The sequence below is a fragment of the Silurus aristotelis genome, assembly GCF_946808225.1.
Source record: "Silurus aristotelis genome assembly, chromosome: 16".
NCBI classification, from domain to species: domain Eukaryota; kingdom Metazoa; phylum Chordata; class Actinopteri; order Siluriformes; family Siluridae; genus Silurus; species Silurus aristotelis.
Genome location: NC_139589.1, coordinates 16,527,206 through 16,541,765, shown reverse-complemented (window position 1 = coordinate 16,541,765; position 14,560 = coordinate 16,527,206). Strand labels below are relative to the sequence as shown.

Genomic DNA, 14,560 nt, shown 5'->3' with positions numbered 1-14,560 from the left:
AATAAGTGTTTGGTTTTGGTGTGTCATCATAACTGTTTAGAAAAATTAAGAAATAAAGAGATTTCAGTTTGAAATAAGGATTTCTCAAATAGCTAATTATCTTTGTCTCATATTTAAATAATGTGTTAAAAAATATGTGTAATAACTAATTGCTTTGTGTAGATGCATGCAGTTTTGCTTGTTGTTTATTGTGTTAATTGTGTTTCAGGGTCATCCAGGTCTGATTGGTTTGATTGGGCCCCCTGGAGAGCAGGGAGAGAAAGGAGACAGAGGACTGCCAGGACCACAGGGAACACATGGTCCTAAAGGAGACAATGTACAATGCACAAACATAAACTGTATAGACAAACCTGTTTACACATACACAATGTTTAGTCACACATACAAAGACACACCTGCAGAATTCAGCCACTGGCAAACACGCAAACTTCATGCCCCACCCTGACAATGTCTTTGTGCACACATTTAAGGTTTATTAAGGCATTAGTAGCCAAAATTTGCCTGCAGAAAAACCTGACTCAAACCCCAGTTACACTATTGGGACAAACTGGACCTCTGGCCTGAACTCTCTAATGCTTTTCTGGTTGAAAACCCCCCATAGATTATTTCTGAAATCCAGTGGAAAGCTTGTTTAGAGCTAAAAAGTTCAACATACTCCATTATTCATGTTCATTCTTACATAGTCTTTATAGCTTTATTGAATAATGCTTATTAATTGTTTTGTTTGTTTCTCTCTTTCTGTACAGGGTATTGCTGGACCTGCTGGACCTCTGGGACCCATTGGGCCTCCTGGATTGCCTGTATGTTTTCCTCACACAATCATTATGCTTTATTCAACCCAAAGTTAGTGTTTTAGTTGTATACACATATTGATGTGTGTGTGTGTGTGTGTGTGTGTGTGTGTGTGTGTGTGTGTGTGCGTGTGCGTGTGCGTGTGTGTTTTCATATAAAGGGTCCCCCTGGACCTAAAGGTGCTAAAGGATCATCAGTAAGTTTTCTCACTTAACAATAAAACTTATAAACATTTTTGAGTTTTAATTTGTGTTTATAATTTACATCTATTTTTCTCTTTCTCTGTAGGGTCAGACAGGACCAAAAGGAGAATCAGGAGTACCGGGACCTCCAGGACCACCGGTTAGTACCAACATTACTAATCCTTTAAAATACACCCATTTTTGCAGTTTTGATACATATTTCATACCACTAAAAATATCACTCAAACTTATTTCTTCATAATGCTTTATGCTTCATGCTTCATGGTTAAAGGAGCCAGTTTGAATGCATTTGCAAATGTGGAAAGCCTAATCACCAATACCATTGCTTCCCAATGCACACTTTCAGGGTCCACCAGGTGATGTCATCCACCCACTGCCCATTCTTTCAAGTCCAAAGAGAGCACGGCGGAACATCGATGCTAGCCAATTGGCAGATGATGCAGCTGATGCCAACTACAAGGATTATGAGGATGGTATGGAGGAGATATTTGGCTCGCTCAACTCTCTTAAGCAGGAGATTGAACAAATGAAGCACCCACTAGGCACCAGGGCCAACCCAGCACGTACCTGTAAAGACCTGCAACTCTGCCACCCTGACTTCCCTGATGGTGGGTATATATATGCACGCACGCACACACACACACACACACACACACACACACACACACACACACACACACACACACACACACACATACATACATACATACATATACATACATACATATACAGAAATATAAAAAAGACCTGATGATGGACCTAGGGACAGTCTATATAGTGGAAAAAAATTTAAGGAGTAAAGGGTAAAAATATAGATTTTTGAAATTAATAATTGTGGTCCAGCTCCCCTTTTCTGCCTACCTGTAGTAAATGCAAGCAATGTGTAAAAAATCACAAGAATTTAAATGTTATTAAACTTTGTCTTGTTTTATTTTATGCTGATTTTTTATTTCCCGTTTGAAGGAGAGTACTGGATTGATCCAAACCAGGGCTGCTCACGAGATTCTTTCAAAGTTTACTGCAACTTCACAGCTGGAGGAGAGAGCTGTATTTTCCCAGATAAGAAAAGTGAAGGAGTGAGTATTCACATCACAACATACTTATAACTGTACCAATACTGACTGCAACCCAATTAGCCAGACCCCTCTATTGAATTTAATCCCTGTGACCAAATGTGATACAGCAAGAAGCTGGAATTTTTAAACATCACTAAACAATTAACAGTAAAGCTGCATACCTATAGGTAGACATACCACTGTGGCATACTGCCATGCGATAATCTTTCCTGTAGTGGTGCAGAGCATTAGAAATTCACAAACATTGGGTCCAAAATAAGCTACATCTTGAGAAGCACTGATTAACCTACTTCTTTTTAGATCAATTTGCGGAAGATTGTGAAGCCACACTGTACCATATGAAGGCCTGTTTTCTTGCTTTTTGTTACTATAAAATACTTTGTGTAATGTTTGTTTTTAGTCATAAGGTTCCAAATGTTTGGAAATAGGTTTTTGGTTTGATCCGTTTTAGCCACAGAATATACTTTTTTTGAATTTTAATAAATTTGATAGACATTCTTTATGGCATTCAGTTATACAGATAAATGAATGTAATTTGACCTTATTAAAAATGTGCACTACTGAATAGTAACAATTGATTGATTCTACAAAAGAATCAAATATATAGGAAACATAGTTTTACATAGTTTTTATATATATATATATATGCAGTGAGGAAAATAAGTATTTGAACACCCTGCTCCCTGCTATTTTGCAAGTTCTCCCACTAAGAATTCATGGAAGGGTCTGAAACTGTCATCGTAGGTGCATGTCCACTGTGAGAGACATAATCTAAAAAAAAAAAATTAAGAAATCACAATATATGATTTTTAAACTATTTATTTGTATGATACAGCTGCAAATAAGTATTTGAACACCTGTCTATCAGCTAGAATTCTGACCCTTAAAGACCTGTTAGTCTGCCTTTAAAATGTCCACCTCCACTACATTTATTATCCTAAATTAGATGCACCTGTTTAAGGTCGTTAGCTGCATAAAGACACCTGTCCACCCCATACAATCAGTTAGAATCCAACTACTAACATGGCCAAGACCAAAGAGCTGTCCAAAGACACTAGAGACAGAATTGTACACCTCCACAAGGCTGGAAAGGGCTACGGGGAAATTGCCAAGCAGCTTGGTGAAAAAAGGTCCACTGTTGGAGCAATCATTAGAAAATGGAAGAAGCTAAACATGACTGTCAATCTCCCTCGGACTGGGGCTCCATGCAAGATCTCACCTCGTGGGGTCTCAATGATCCTAAGGAAGGTGAGAAATCAGCCCAGAACTACACGGGAGGAGCTGGTCAATGACCTGAAAAGAGCTGGGACCACCGTTTCCAAGGTTACTGTTGGTAATACACTAAGATGTCATGGTTTGAAATCATGCATGGCACGGAAAGTTCCCCTGCTTAAACCAGCACATGTCCAGGCACGTCTTAAGTTTGCCAATGACCATTTGTATGATCCAGAGGAGTCATGGGAGAAAGTCATGTGGTCAGATGAGACCAAAATAAAACTATTGGGTCATAATTCCACTAAACGTGTTTGAAGAATGATGAGAACCATCCCAAGAACACCATCCCTACTGTGAAGCATGAGGGTGGTAGCATCATGCTTTGGGGGTGTTTTTCTGCACATGGGACAGGGCGACTGCACTGTATTAGGGAGAGGATGACCGGGGCCATGTATTGCGAGATTTTGGGGAACAACCTCCTTCCCTCAGTTAGAGCATTGAAGATGGGTCGAGGCTGGGTCTTCAAACATGACAATGACCCGAAGCACACAGCCAGGATAACCAAGGACTGGCTCTGTAAGAAGCATATCAAGGTTCTTCCGTGGCCTAGCCAGTCTCCAGACCTAAACCCAATAGAGAATCTTTGGAGGGAGCTCAAACTCGGTGTTTCTCAGCGACAGGCCAGAAACCTGACTGATCTAGAGAAAATCTGTGTGGAGGAGTGGGCCAAAATCCCTCCTGCAGTGTGTGCAAACCTGGTAAAAAACTACAGGAAACGTTTGACCTCTGTAATTGCAAACAAAGGCTACTGTACCAAATATTAACATTGACTTTCTCAGGTGTTCAAATACTTATTTGCAGCTGTATCATACAAATAAATAGTTTAGAAATCATACATTGTAATTTTTGGATTTTTTTTTTAGATTATGTCTCTCACAGTGGACATGCACCTACGATGACAATTTTAGACCCCTCCATGATTTCTAAGTGGGAGAACTTGCAAAATAGCAGTGTGTTCAAATACTTATTTTCCTCACTGTGTGTGTGTGTATGTATATATATATATAAATATATATATATATATATATATATATATATATATATATATATATATATATATATATATATATATATATATGTATACACCTATTATACTATTATATATATATATATATATATATATATATATATATATATATATATATATATATATATATACATACATACACCTATTATATATATATATAATAGTATAAAACTATTTTAAGTATTAACTATAAACGATATAAGAACCTAATAAATAATTAATTATTAATTGATTCATTATTAACACAGCCATGAGGCAAACTTATACAATTTAATAATGATTATTAATTGTTTATAACATGAACCACCATTTTTTTCAGTCTTGTCCTCTGAGAGTCCAGCATATACTAGTTCACAACACACGTATGCTGGATATTTTGTTTGCTTCACTGCATGGTTTTAATGTGTTAGATATGATAGACCAAAACGTGGGACCACAGGAACATTTGCATAGAGGATGCTCTGTTTTAAAATGCTCTGATTAACTAGTATAATTGTATTATGTTCTCTTATATGTTGCCTTTCTCCAAAACCTTTTTTTATGAATTCCTTTAACTTTCTCATCTTTCTTTTCCTGCTCATGTGTCCTCTTCAACTTTTTAAATTCTGCTTCTTCAAATCCTTCCTTTCTGTATGTTGTCTTTTGTTCACTCCTTGTTCTTGCTTGTGTGTTTTTCTTTCTTTCTTTCTTTCTTTCTTTCTTTCTTTCTTTCTTTCTTTCTTTCTTTCTTTCTTTCTTTCTTTCTTTCTTTCCTTTTCCCTGTTTTCCTGCTTATGTTTTCCATTATTTAAACTTTCATTCTTTCTCTTGCTCTGGTGTCTCAGACTAGGCTAACTTCCTGGGTGAAGGAGACTCCAGGTTCCTGGTACAGTGAATTCAAACGTGGTAAACTGGTAAGAGCACCTCCGTGACCCTCCATCCACCTTCCACCTCCTGAACCACTTTTGTTATTTTACAGAGCAAAATGGCTCGCTGGCCCAAAGACAGCCCAGGCACTTGGTATAGTCGCTACAAACGTGGGTCCATGGTAAGTAGAAAGGCCCAAGATGGGATCCAAGAGATTGGACTTTGGTTCTGAGGTTCTGAAGGCCTGAGGTTACTCAGTTCAAAAGTTTTGATGCTGCCACAGTTGTGTGGTTCCAAAGTTCTTATGTTCTGAGGAGCCAAGTTTCTGAAGGTCCCAAGTTCCTAAGTACCAAGGTGCCATGGTTCTGAGGTTCCATCTCTTGGAAACCAGTGGTTCTGCATGGTTCTAGCTCTGCTGTTGGAGCTCTTGGAATTGTGTCAAGTTTGAGCATGGTATTGCATTAACCTCTCTGCACTATAACAGAAAAAGTGTTCTCAGGCTTATGGCCTATATGAGAGATGAGGGCAGAAGTGTCAGTCCATCTATGACTTAATTTAAAATTAACAACAGTGTCATTGCATTTTTGGGCATTAGCGAACTTCCCTTAATTGGTCTGTGGTTGATTTTTGCTTAAGGCCTCTGTGTTCATCCTCAGGGTCTATAAACTGGAGATACTCTTTAACAGTACACTCATTTAAAGAGTGATCTGGACCCTTGCATGTCTAAATGGCTATTTTCTATTCACTCTGGCAAGTCTCATAGAAATAGAGCCAGTTTGCTGGCTTTGAGACTCATGGTCACTTTTCTGCACATAGCTTCTGGGTTCAGCTGCTGATGATATGCGGCTGTGAACATAAGGTAATGTTTTCATTTGGTGGCATTCAATGCAAAGCAGAAAACTGTGGACAGTATACAGCCATACACATAGATTGACTGGACAGTGTAATTACTTAGCTATAGTCAACCCTATTTAAACACAAAAGAAAATTTACATAGTTAAATTGTACACAAATACTTCTGGGTCCAGTCTGTGTTTATGTTTGTGCTTGTAAGTTCACATCATCTTGCATGTGTGAGGTCAGTGCATATAAGTTTATGATGAGGGCTACACGTAAGTATATTTAAGTGTATATGCATGCATAGCATGTTCATTTCTTATGCTTTACCATCAAAGTTAAGGTCATGTAGGCATAAAAGGAGGGAATTACTTGTTCTAACTCTCATTGGTTGGTATGGAGAAAGCAAACTTTTGTTTTATTTTAATGCATCACACCAGAAAGACATAAATAACCTTCTATTGTTGTACTTTTTCTTTGAGCATAAGCATCACTCAAGATTAGAGAACACATAAAAACCACATACCCAGTTTAAAAGTGTTAACTTTGTATTGTTTTGTAATTTTGGTACCTACTGTAATTTGAAAAGAATTCCTTACAAATACAATTTTGAGTTCTTCACTGAAACTTTAAATTACATTTATTGTATCCTGGCTTATGTTTAATTTTTTTTTAATTACCATAATATACCATATGCTGAGAGGATTGGGCAGCAGTCGAAGGCGGGGGCCTTGACAGCCCGATCCCTGGACACGGAGAAGTGTCTGGGGAATCTGCTTAGACTGCTGCCCCCGCGACCCGAATTACGGATAAGCGGGAGAAGATGAATGAATGAATGAATGAATGAATATATAAAACAATTATGCAATAATTATGTTCATTGGACTTTTATACATTTAACATTTAATATATTGCTTTTGGTCATCATTTATATATTTTCTCCAATTAGCTGAAAAGGTGTGATGTATAATTTTCAAATAAACCTCAAGAGGGCACTGTATCCTTAGCTGTAAACTGGACCCTGTTTTCTTTGCACTTACAGCTCTCTTACATGGACGCTGAGAGCAATCCTATTGGTGTGGTCCAAATGACATTCCTACGCTTGCTAAGTGCCTCAGCACGGCAGAACCTCACGTATAACTGCTACCAGTCTGTAGCTTGGCATGACCAGGACCTGGACTCTCATGACAAGGCCATCCGCTTCCTGGGCTCCAATGATGAAGAGATGTCCCATGACAACAATCCATACATTAATGCAATCATTGATGGATGTGCGGTGAGCAAAACGATTCCCATTTAAAAATGATTTGGAGTTTGCTATACATTGAAGGCATTAGAGTTTGATTTAGAAAGATTAATTTGCTACATAAGGTAGATCAGAATTTCATTTAGATGTGTTAACTTAGAACATGGTTCCTTATGTTTGAATCCACATATTTGAAATGTATCAAAAATAGTGAAACATATAATTGATTGGTAATGATTGTTTAATCTATTATTAGCATACTGAACCTGCTCTTGGTTAAAGGATTTTACCTGAGTTTTATCTGTGAAGGCTGCATGTGTTGCTAAAAGGGACACATGGACATGAAGAGAAGAGAGCCCTCTATAAAAGGAAATCAAGCTATTTTGAAGCTAAAAAAAAAATCTAATCAAATCCAAAAATCATCCAAAACCATTGCACAAGCATTGATCACAGCTAACATAATAATTTGGAATGCCCTGAAAAAGGCACTGATGTACTAATGGTCAGATATTAAACAGGCTGTGGAGAGACAACAACAGCAGTTGATGACTTAATATTTGTTAGAGCTGTGAAAAAAAACACTAAAACTTTCATTGTCGCAAAATGTGGTATAATATTCAAATGAATGGTTAGAGGGCAGCATATACCCAAAAGAGCATCACATATAATTGCTATCAGTGCTGGGGTGGCATAAGAATAAACCAAGAAGATTTTAAGAGCAGACATGTAGTGGCTATATATATAGATCGATATAAACCCCTTATCAGAATAAGAATGGGATGGCTTTACTGGATCTTACAGAGAAAAACAGCTGAGCTACAAAAAATCTGGAACTAAAATGAACCTCAGTGTGGAGAAAGAAAAGATATGCTTATGCTGCAAAACATATAAGACCATCTGCCAAGCCAAGTGGGAATATTGTAATGGTTTTGGCTTACTAGAATGCTTCTGGAACAGCTCATTAATCTTTAATGATGATGTAGCTGATGATGATAATGGCAGAATTAATTTAGAAGTCTACAGCAACATTCCTTTTGCAAGTTTACAGAAATGCTAATTAGGAGGAACTTTATTATGCAGAAATACAAAACACACTGTCCGCACAGCAAAGAATTAGAATAGTCAAGTAAATCACCAAATCCTAAGACAATCAAACATGAATTTCTCCTCCTGAAGAGGGCGCTAAATCGAGAAACCTGCAAACCATACAACAACTAAAACAAACCAATCAGCTATACCATAAAAACCTAATATGAAGCGAATAATATTGATTATCTCATTACAGTGGCACCTTTTAAGGTGTGGGGTATATTTGGTGGTAAATAAACAGTCAGAGATTGATTTGTTGAAATGGGCAAGAGTAAGGATTCAAGTAACTTAGACAAGGGCAATAGGTACAATAGGTACACAACTGGGTAAGAGTCTAAAAAATGCTCTTATTTAAAATGTCCGGATGTATGGGATGTATACAGTGGTTGGCACCTAATAGAAATTATTTAACCGATGGATGGATGGAAGGATGGATGGATTAACTAGAAAAGTTAAAGTTAATAAACTTGTTTAAGATGTTCTGTGCAAAAACATCTGAGTGTTTTTTAACAAGTCATGTGCAAATCAAAGTGTTTTAAAAAGTTCTGTAGCCTGGATTTCAGTTTCCTGTACTCCTCTTCCTGTCCACTCCTGATACAGCCCATGATAGCAGTGTCATCCGCGAAATTTTCTACAGCCGAGGGACCCCCTCCTGTTCCAGGCTCAGGTTAAAGATGTAAAGTTGTAGAGGGTCTCCCAGCTCCAACGCACACCTGGGTTGCTGTGATTGTGGGTGGGGGGACACTATCCTCTTTGCTACAGTTGCTTCCAGGGGTGAGAAAGAGCAGAATTGGGGGTGGGCGGTGCAGTGTAATGAGGTGTGAATGAGTTGGGGTGGTCAAACCTGTTGAAGAAGTTGTTCAGCTGGTTTGCTCTCCCCACATCTCCTTTAATGGTGTCACCCTGCTTCGAGCTGCATTTAGTGATTATATTCATCCCGTCCCACACCAATTTCATGCTGTTATTCTGCAACATCTGCTCCAGCTTCCTCTTGTACTGCTCCTTTGCCTCCCTGAGCTGGACTTTGAGTTCCTTCTGCACAAGCGTAAACTCCTGCTGATTACCATCCTTAAAGGCCCTCCATATAGAAGTTGCTGTAGTCAGTAGCTCAGTCAACAACCTCCTTTTTTTGTTTCCACTGTGGGACCCCTACAGAACATCCCAGTCTGTATTGAGCCTGCTCTGCTTTAGGAGACCACTTCCTGAATGAGCCTGTGGTTTTGGGTAGCCTCCTCACTCTTCGTTTTTAGTGAGACTGAAGCAGAATAAGGTTGTGGTCCGCTTTCCCCAGCGCAGGCAGTGACGTGGCACTGTATGCGTCCTTTACATTGGTATACAGTAAATCAATAGTATTATTTCCCCAGGTGTTACAGTCCACATACTTAGAGAAAGCAGTTAGTGCTGTGTCCAGAGTAACATAATTAAAGTCCACAGAGATTAACACAAGCACCTCTGGATGCTGTGTTTGTAGTCTAGCAAACATTTTAGGACACCCATTGCAAAGGAATGGCCACAAAATGCAAAAAATAAAATGTGACTATGAAAGGTGTCCGAAAACACAGTACATCGCATGTATGAACTTGCTGCTAATGTCTTGGTGCCTTATTTGACAGCACACCTTCAGAGTTTTTGTAGAGTTGACTACTTGAGAGGGCAGTGGTTTTTACCAGCACAATATTAAGAAAGTGGTTTTAATGTTGTGGCTGATTTAGTGTAAGCTGCAAAACAAGCATGGAAAAAAAAATTTTTAAAAAGAAGAATGCAACAGTTTAGTGATGCCAGTGGGTCGCTGACTTGACGTAGTTAATGCAAACAAGGAACTTGACATAAAAGTTTTATTTACTTGAATTTAATTAAAGGCTATACAGTATATTTTAAATCAAATCAAATTTTATTTGTCACATACACATACATACAGAGTACGACATGCAGTAAAATGCCTTTTATGACGGTCCGGCATGAGGGAATAGAATGAGGGAAAATAAACCAAGGGAAAAAAAAGAAGGTAGAAGGTTTTTGAATCCAGAAGTAAACATCAGGAAAGCTGAAAGTCTATTGTTTCAAATTTATCTTAATGTTTATTGCCAAATGGCAATTTGCCTTGCCATCACAGTAAAATTTATATTCTTTGTCCAAATTCAACCACATTTTTTCTTATCTATCTCTTGACAAATTTCCTTGTCTGTTTTCTGCAGTTGAAAAAAGGATATGAAAAGACTATTCTAGAGATCAACACACCAAAGGTGGAGCAGATACCATATGTTGACATCATGTTCAACGATTTCGGTGGAGCAACACAGAAGTTTGGCTTTGAGGTTGGCCCGGCCTGCTTTATTGGCTAAGACTGTTCACTGAGTGCACCCGCCCAAAACATTAAACAAACATTATTTTTCTCAGAACCTAAAAAGAAAGGAATAGGACAACATATTTTCTAAAGATGTGTGTTTCCAAAATAAAACATCAACTTAGCATAGAAAGGATACAATTTTTTTAAAATTAAGAATGGATAAAAAAAATCACTCACATGTGCTAACACACACACACACACACACACACACACACACACACACACACACACACACACACACACACCAAAAACAAAAAAAAAAAAACAGATTGTTTGACCTCAGTGTACCTGCCTCTGTCACATGCAAGTTTTGAAACTGGATTTGCAGAACGCTAGCTAGCTACCCCTGTGCTTTAATTTCCACGATCTTACCAACCATGCTGTATAGGTGTAGGAGAGCAACAGTATTCCTCCATCTTTGATGCACTTCCTGCAGGTGGAAACCTCCTCACACACTTCACCTGGTTTTAGCTCTGTTTGGTTTCTGCTTGCATTTATTCAGTGTTTAATTTTTCCCAATACTTCAATGAACTTTTTATTTTGTGCATATTTGTTTTCCCATTCTCTGGAATGGTGCTTATATATAAATATATATAAATATTTTTTGTATGTTTGTAAGTACGTTCTGTATATTTCTCTTTTTTCTTGTTTCTTTTTTGTGTGCTTCAAAACATGCATGTGAACCATTGAGCAAGAAGGACCGCAGAGATGCTGGATTTTGGTGCAAAAATACATTTTCAAATTTCAGCTCCATCTATCATCCTGGAGAAAATTTGATAGGAAAGAAAAGTAAAAAAATAAAAAAATAATGGCAGAACACCAGGAAGAAAGCATTATGTCCTATACCAGATGTGCCCCACAACTTTTTTTTTTTTTTGTTATTTCATATTACTAAATTAAATAATAATAAAAGTTAGAACAATCAAAAAACTGTAAGTTCATGTCAGAGATTGGTCTTGTGGATTGTTACAATCACAGAGTATATGACCGATTCCATCCTTTATCCTTTTTCTATCAAACCTTGTGCCTGAGTCTATCAGAAAGCACACAAAATGAAAGACCATTTCATTGAGGAAACACTATATCAGTAAACTAGGTGCTATTTCCTTCTGCCTGTGGTGCTATATACATATATAATTTACTTTTTTGTTTATTTGTTTAAAACGATTCACTGATGTTGTTGATGCATCTTCCATTTCTTTCATCACATTTTTTTCTGGGTAGTGAGTCCTGTGTCTTGTGTGGGGAAATATTCTTATGCATGCCAATCCAACATATACATTCATAAATCAAAGATTTTGACCTCGTAACTAACAAATCCGTCTTTTTTTGCTGTCACCCTAAACACTGTTGTTGAACATGCAGTATGCAAACTGTAAAGTGGCGCTTTTATCTGGAGATTATTTATGTACTTTTGCATATTCCTCCATATCACATTTATTCCCATGAATTCAAAGTGTAGTTTAAAAAAAGCAGAATTTTTTAAGGTAGTAGGTGTTTTACAATTTGTTGGACCTAGAGCTTTACTGTGGACATGTGTGCAATCAGCAGTTCACCTCAAGCAGTCAGAAGTCCATAAAGTCTTCAGTGGAGAATTTTATTATTTTTTTTTTTTTTTACATTTTTGTACAGGGAAGAACTTGACCTCTGTTACCAGAGCCAAATACAGAGGACAAACTAATCTACTGTCCTCCACTTCTCAGGCCAAATATTTTCACAGCTTTGGACTTAATGTAATACACTCAATGATCAAAAATCACTCTATATACGATTTTGTAACGATGGGGTAGCGGGGTAGAATTCCAGTTTATTATAATTCTCAAAAGTCTTGGTGTGGAAAGAAAATCACTTAAATTGTCTTTTCCCCTGTTTTCCCTGCATTTCTTTGCCACTAGTCCCTAATGCACTAGACATCTTACACCACTATGCCAGCTACTTTGCTTTAAACATTTGCATTTTTTTAATTTGAAATATGACTTGAACTGCTTTAAAAGTAATATTAATAATTCACAACACAGATTAAAAAAAAAATTAGTTTAAGGAAATAACCATTTTTTGTACATTTCCAAAACAAAAAAGAAAGCCATGATGCTGCCAATAAAAGAATTCTGTTTTGTTTGGTTTTTGTAATATCTGTCTTGTGTTGTGCTGTCTGTTTTAAGGTCTTGTTAAACCTGTGTAAGAGAGGAAAGAAGATATATTATTTTGTGTCAATAAATTCAAGTTTACTGTGGCCACGCACCCTTGTATGTCTTTTGAAGCATTAAAGCCTTTCTGTATGCATGAAAATGATGAAAGTTTTTCATTCTCTTAATGTTATACCAAACTGAAAATGATTTGATTCCAATTACATCTTTTATTGCTTATGATATACGTTTCAAATGCTCCGATGAATAAAGGCATGTCCTTAATTGTGAAATGGTGACAGAGCCAGGATGTTGTAACCAAAGATGATGTTCAATTGTAGTATATTTATTGTATTATTTAAAAAAATAAATAAAATAAATGTTAATTGATACCATTAGTGTTACCATGGCCCCCACTCTTTATCACTGACATGGAATTATTATTGCTAGCATTGCTAGCAGGAGATACATTTTTCTGACTCGCTTTGTGTCTGATGACAGCTTTCTCTTGCAAATCTATACATAACATATTCAGGTGTGGGAGAAGTACTGAGAAACTGTACTTAAATGTAAGTGTAGAAAAAGGTGACAAAGTCCTAATTTGAAGTGGAGTATCCAAGAAAGTTAGAAAGTTTATTGTACTCAAACTATAAAATATAAAAAGTTAATATGAAATTAAGCAATTTCTAATAGCTTTATCTATGCTGAATAATTTGATTGAATGCTTTTGAACTGAAACATTATTACAAATTGAAGCAAAATAATTTAGTAACCAGTTTTCGTTGAATAAAAGAAAAAGAGACCTTTGAGATTTGTACTAAATAAAAATACAGAGAGTAAAAAGTAAGCAAATTTTCATTGAACAAATGTAATTAGGCATTCATCCCCTACAGCCATTCACATCATAACACTTAAGCAATAAGTTTAATTATTAGTACAAAGTAGAAATGCTGAAGTATTAGCCACCCCAACACAATGAGTTATAAAGCAAAGCTGTCAAGTTTGGAAGTCTTTTCGTTGCATTTGTTTATTATATCAATTCATTACAAAAGCTGAAGTAACAGCTATTTAAAGAAATGAAATAATTATGGTATTTAAATGTACTCATATGCAGGAGAGAAGATTTCGAGCATGTCTTCTCTCTAAGACAAAAGTGAACGATGCTCTGTCTTCATTCTTCTAATATACCACAATGTGTGTGTCAACAAGTGAGTCTTTGGGTAACATTTTATTTCTGACCGATTTAAACTGTGCCATAATGCATTTTACACAGTACAGACAGTGTTTCATTTCCACTACATGTTTCTGGTGTTATTATCTGTTGGGCTTCTTCTATTTATTATAAATCATTCCTTCTCATAGCCAGATGACATTTAAATTTGATGTAGTTTACCAGGCAGTATCATTTTTAAACAAGTGTAATATAAAATGCATTGTGCCTCCATGGTCAGGATGATTTAAGTAAAACTTGTATACTGCACCAGATGCCACATGGGGGCATGGTTTCCATAGAGTTTACAGTGGGCATGTGGTGTTTGGGGATCGAGCTATAGCAGTAAAGAATTAAGTTTTAGCAATAAGCCTCTTTCTCTCTCCCTTGAATGAGTTAACAATCCTTTTACTGTGCAACTCAAGAATTTTGAGGGTGGATTTGTACTGTAGTCAAGTCGTCAAAAAGCTTTTATTGTCATTCCAA

General features: G+C 36.8%; 1 protein-coding gene across 3 annotated transcripts in view; it reads left to right on the top strand.

Moving 5' to 3' along the window:
• The window catches only part of col5a1 (procollagen, type V, alpha 1), an 84,825-nt gene extending 71,798 nt beyond the window's left edge, over nucleotides 1–13,027 (top strand). For 2 of the 3 annotated variants that reach the window (XM_083565001.1, XM_083564999.1), the window contains 9 exons: nucleotides 209–316; nucleotides 747–800; nucleotides 953–988; nucleotides 1,081–1,134; nucleotides 1,342–1,603; nucleotides 1,959–2,071; nucleotides 5,198–5,266; nucleotides 7,099–7,332; nucleotides 10,587–13,027. In XM_083565001.1, the coding sequence (XP_083421127.1) occupies nucleotides 209–316; nucleotides 747–800; nucleotides 953–988; nucleotides 1,081–1,134; nucleotides 1,342–1,603; nucleotides 1,959–2,071; nucleotides 5,198–5,266; nucleotides 7,099–7,332; nucleotides 10,587–10,733 (1,077 nt within the window). In that variant the 3' untranslated portion in view covers nucleotides 10,734–13,027. Of the gene's footprint in view, nucleotides 1–208; nucleotides 317–746; nucleotides 801–952; nucleotides 989–1,080; nucleotides 1,135–1,341; nucleotides 1,604–1,958; nucleotides 2,072–5,197; nucleotides 5,267–5,331; nucleotides 5,401–7,098; nucleotides 7,333–10,586 lie in introns of all 3 variants that reach the window. The other variant, XM_083565000.1, reaches the window with a different exon arrangement.
• Nucleotides 13,028–14,560: the final 1,533 nt, after the last annotated feature.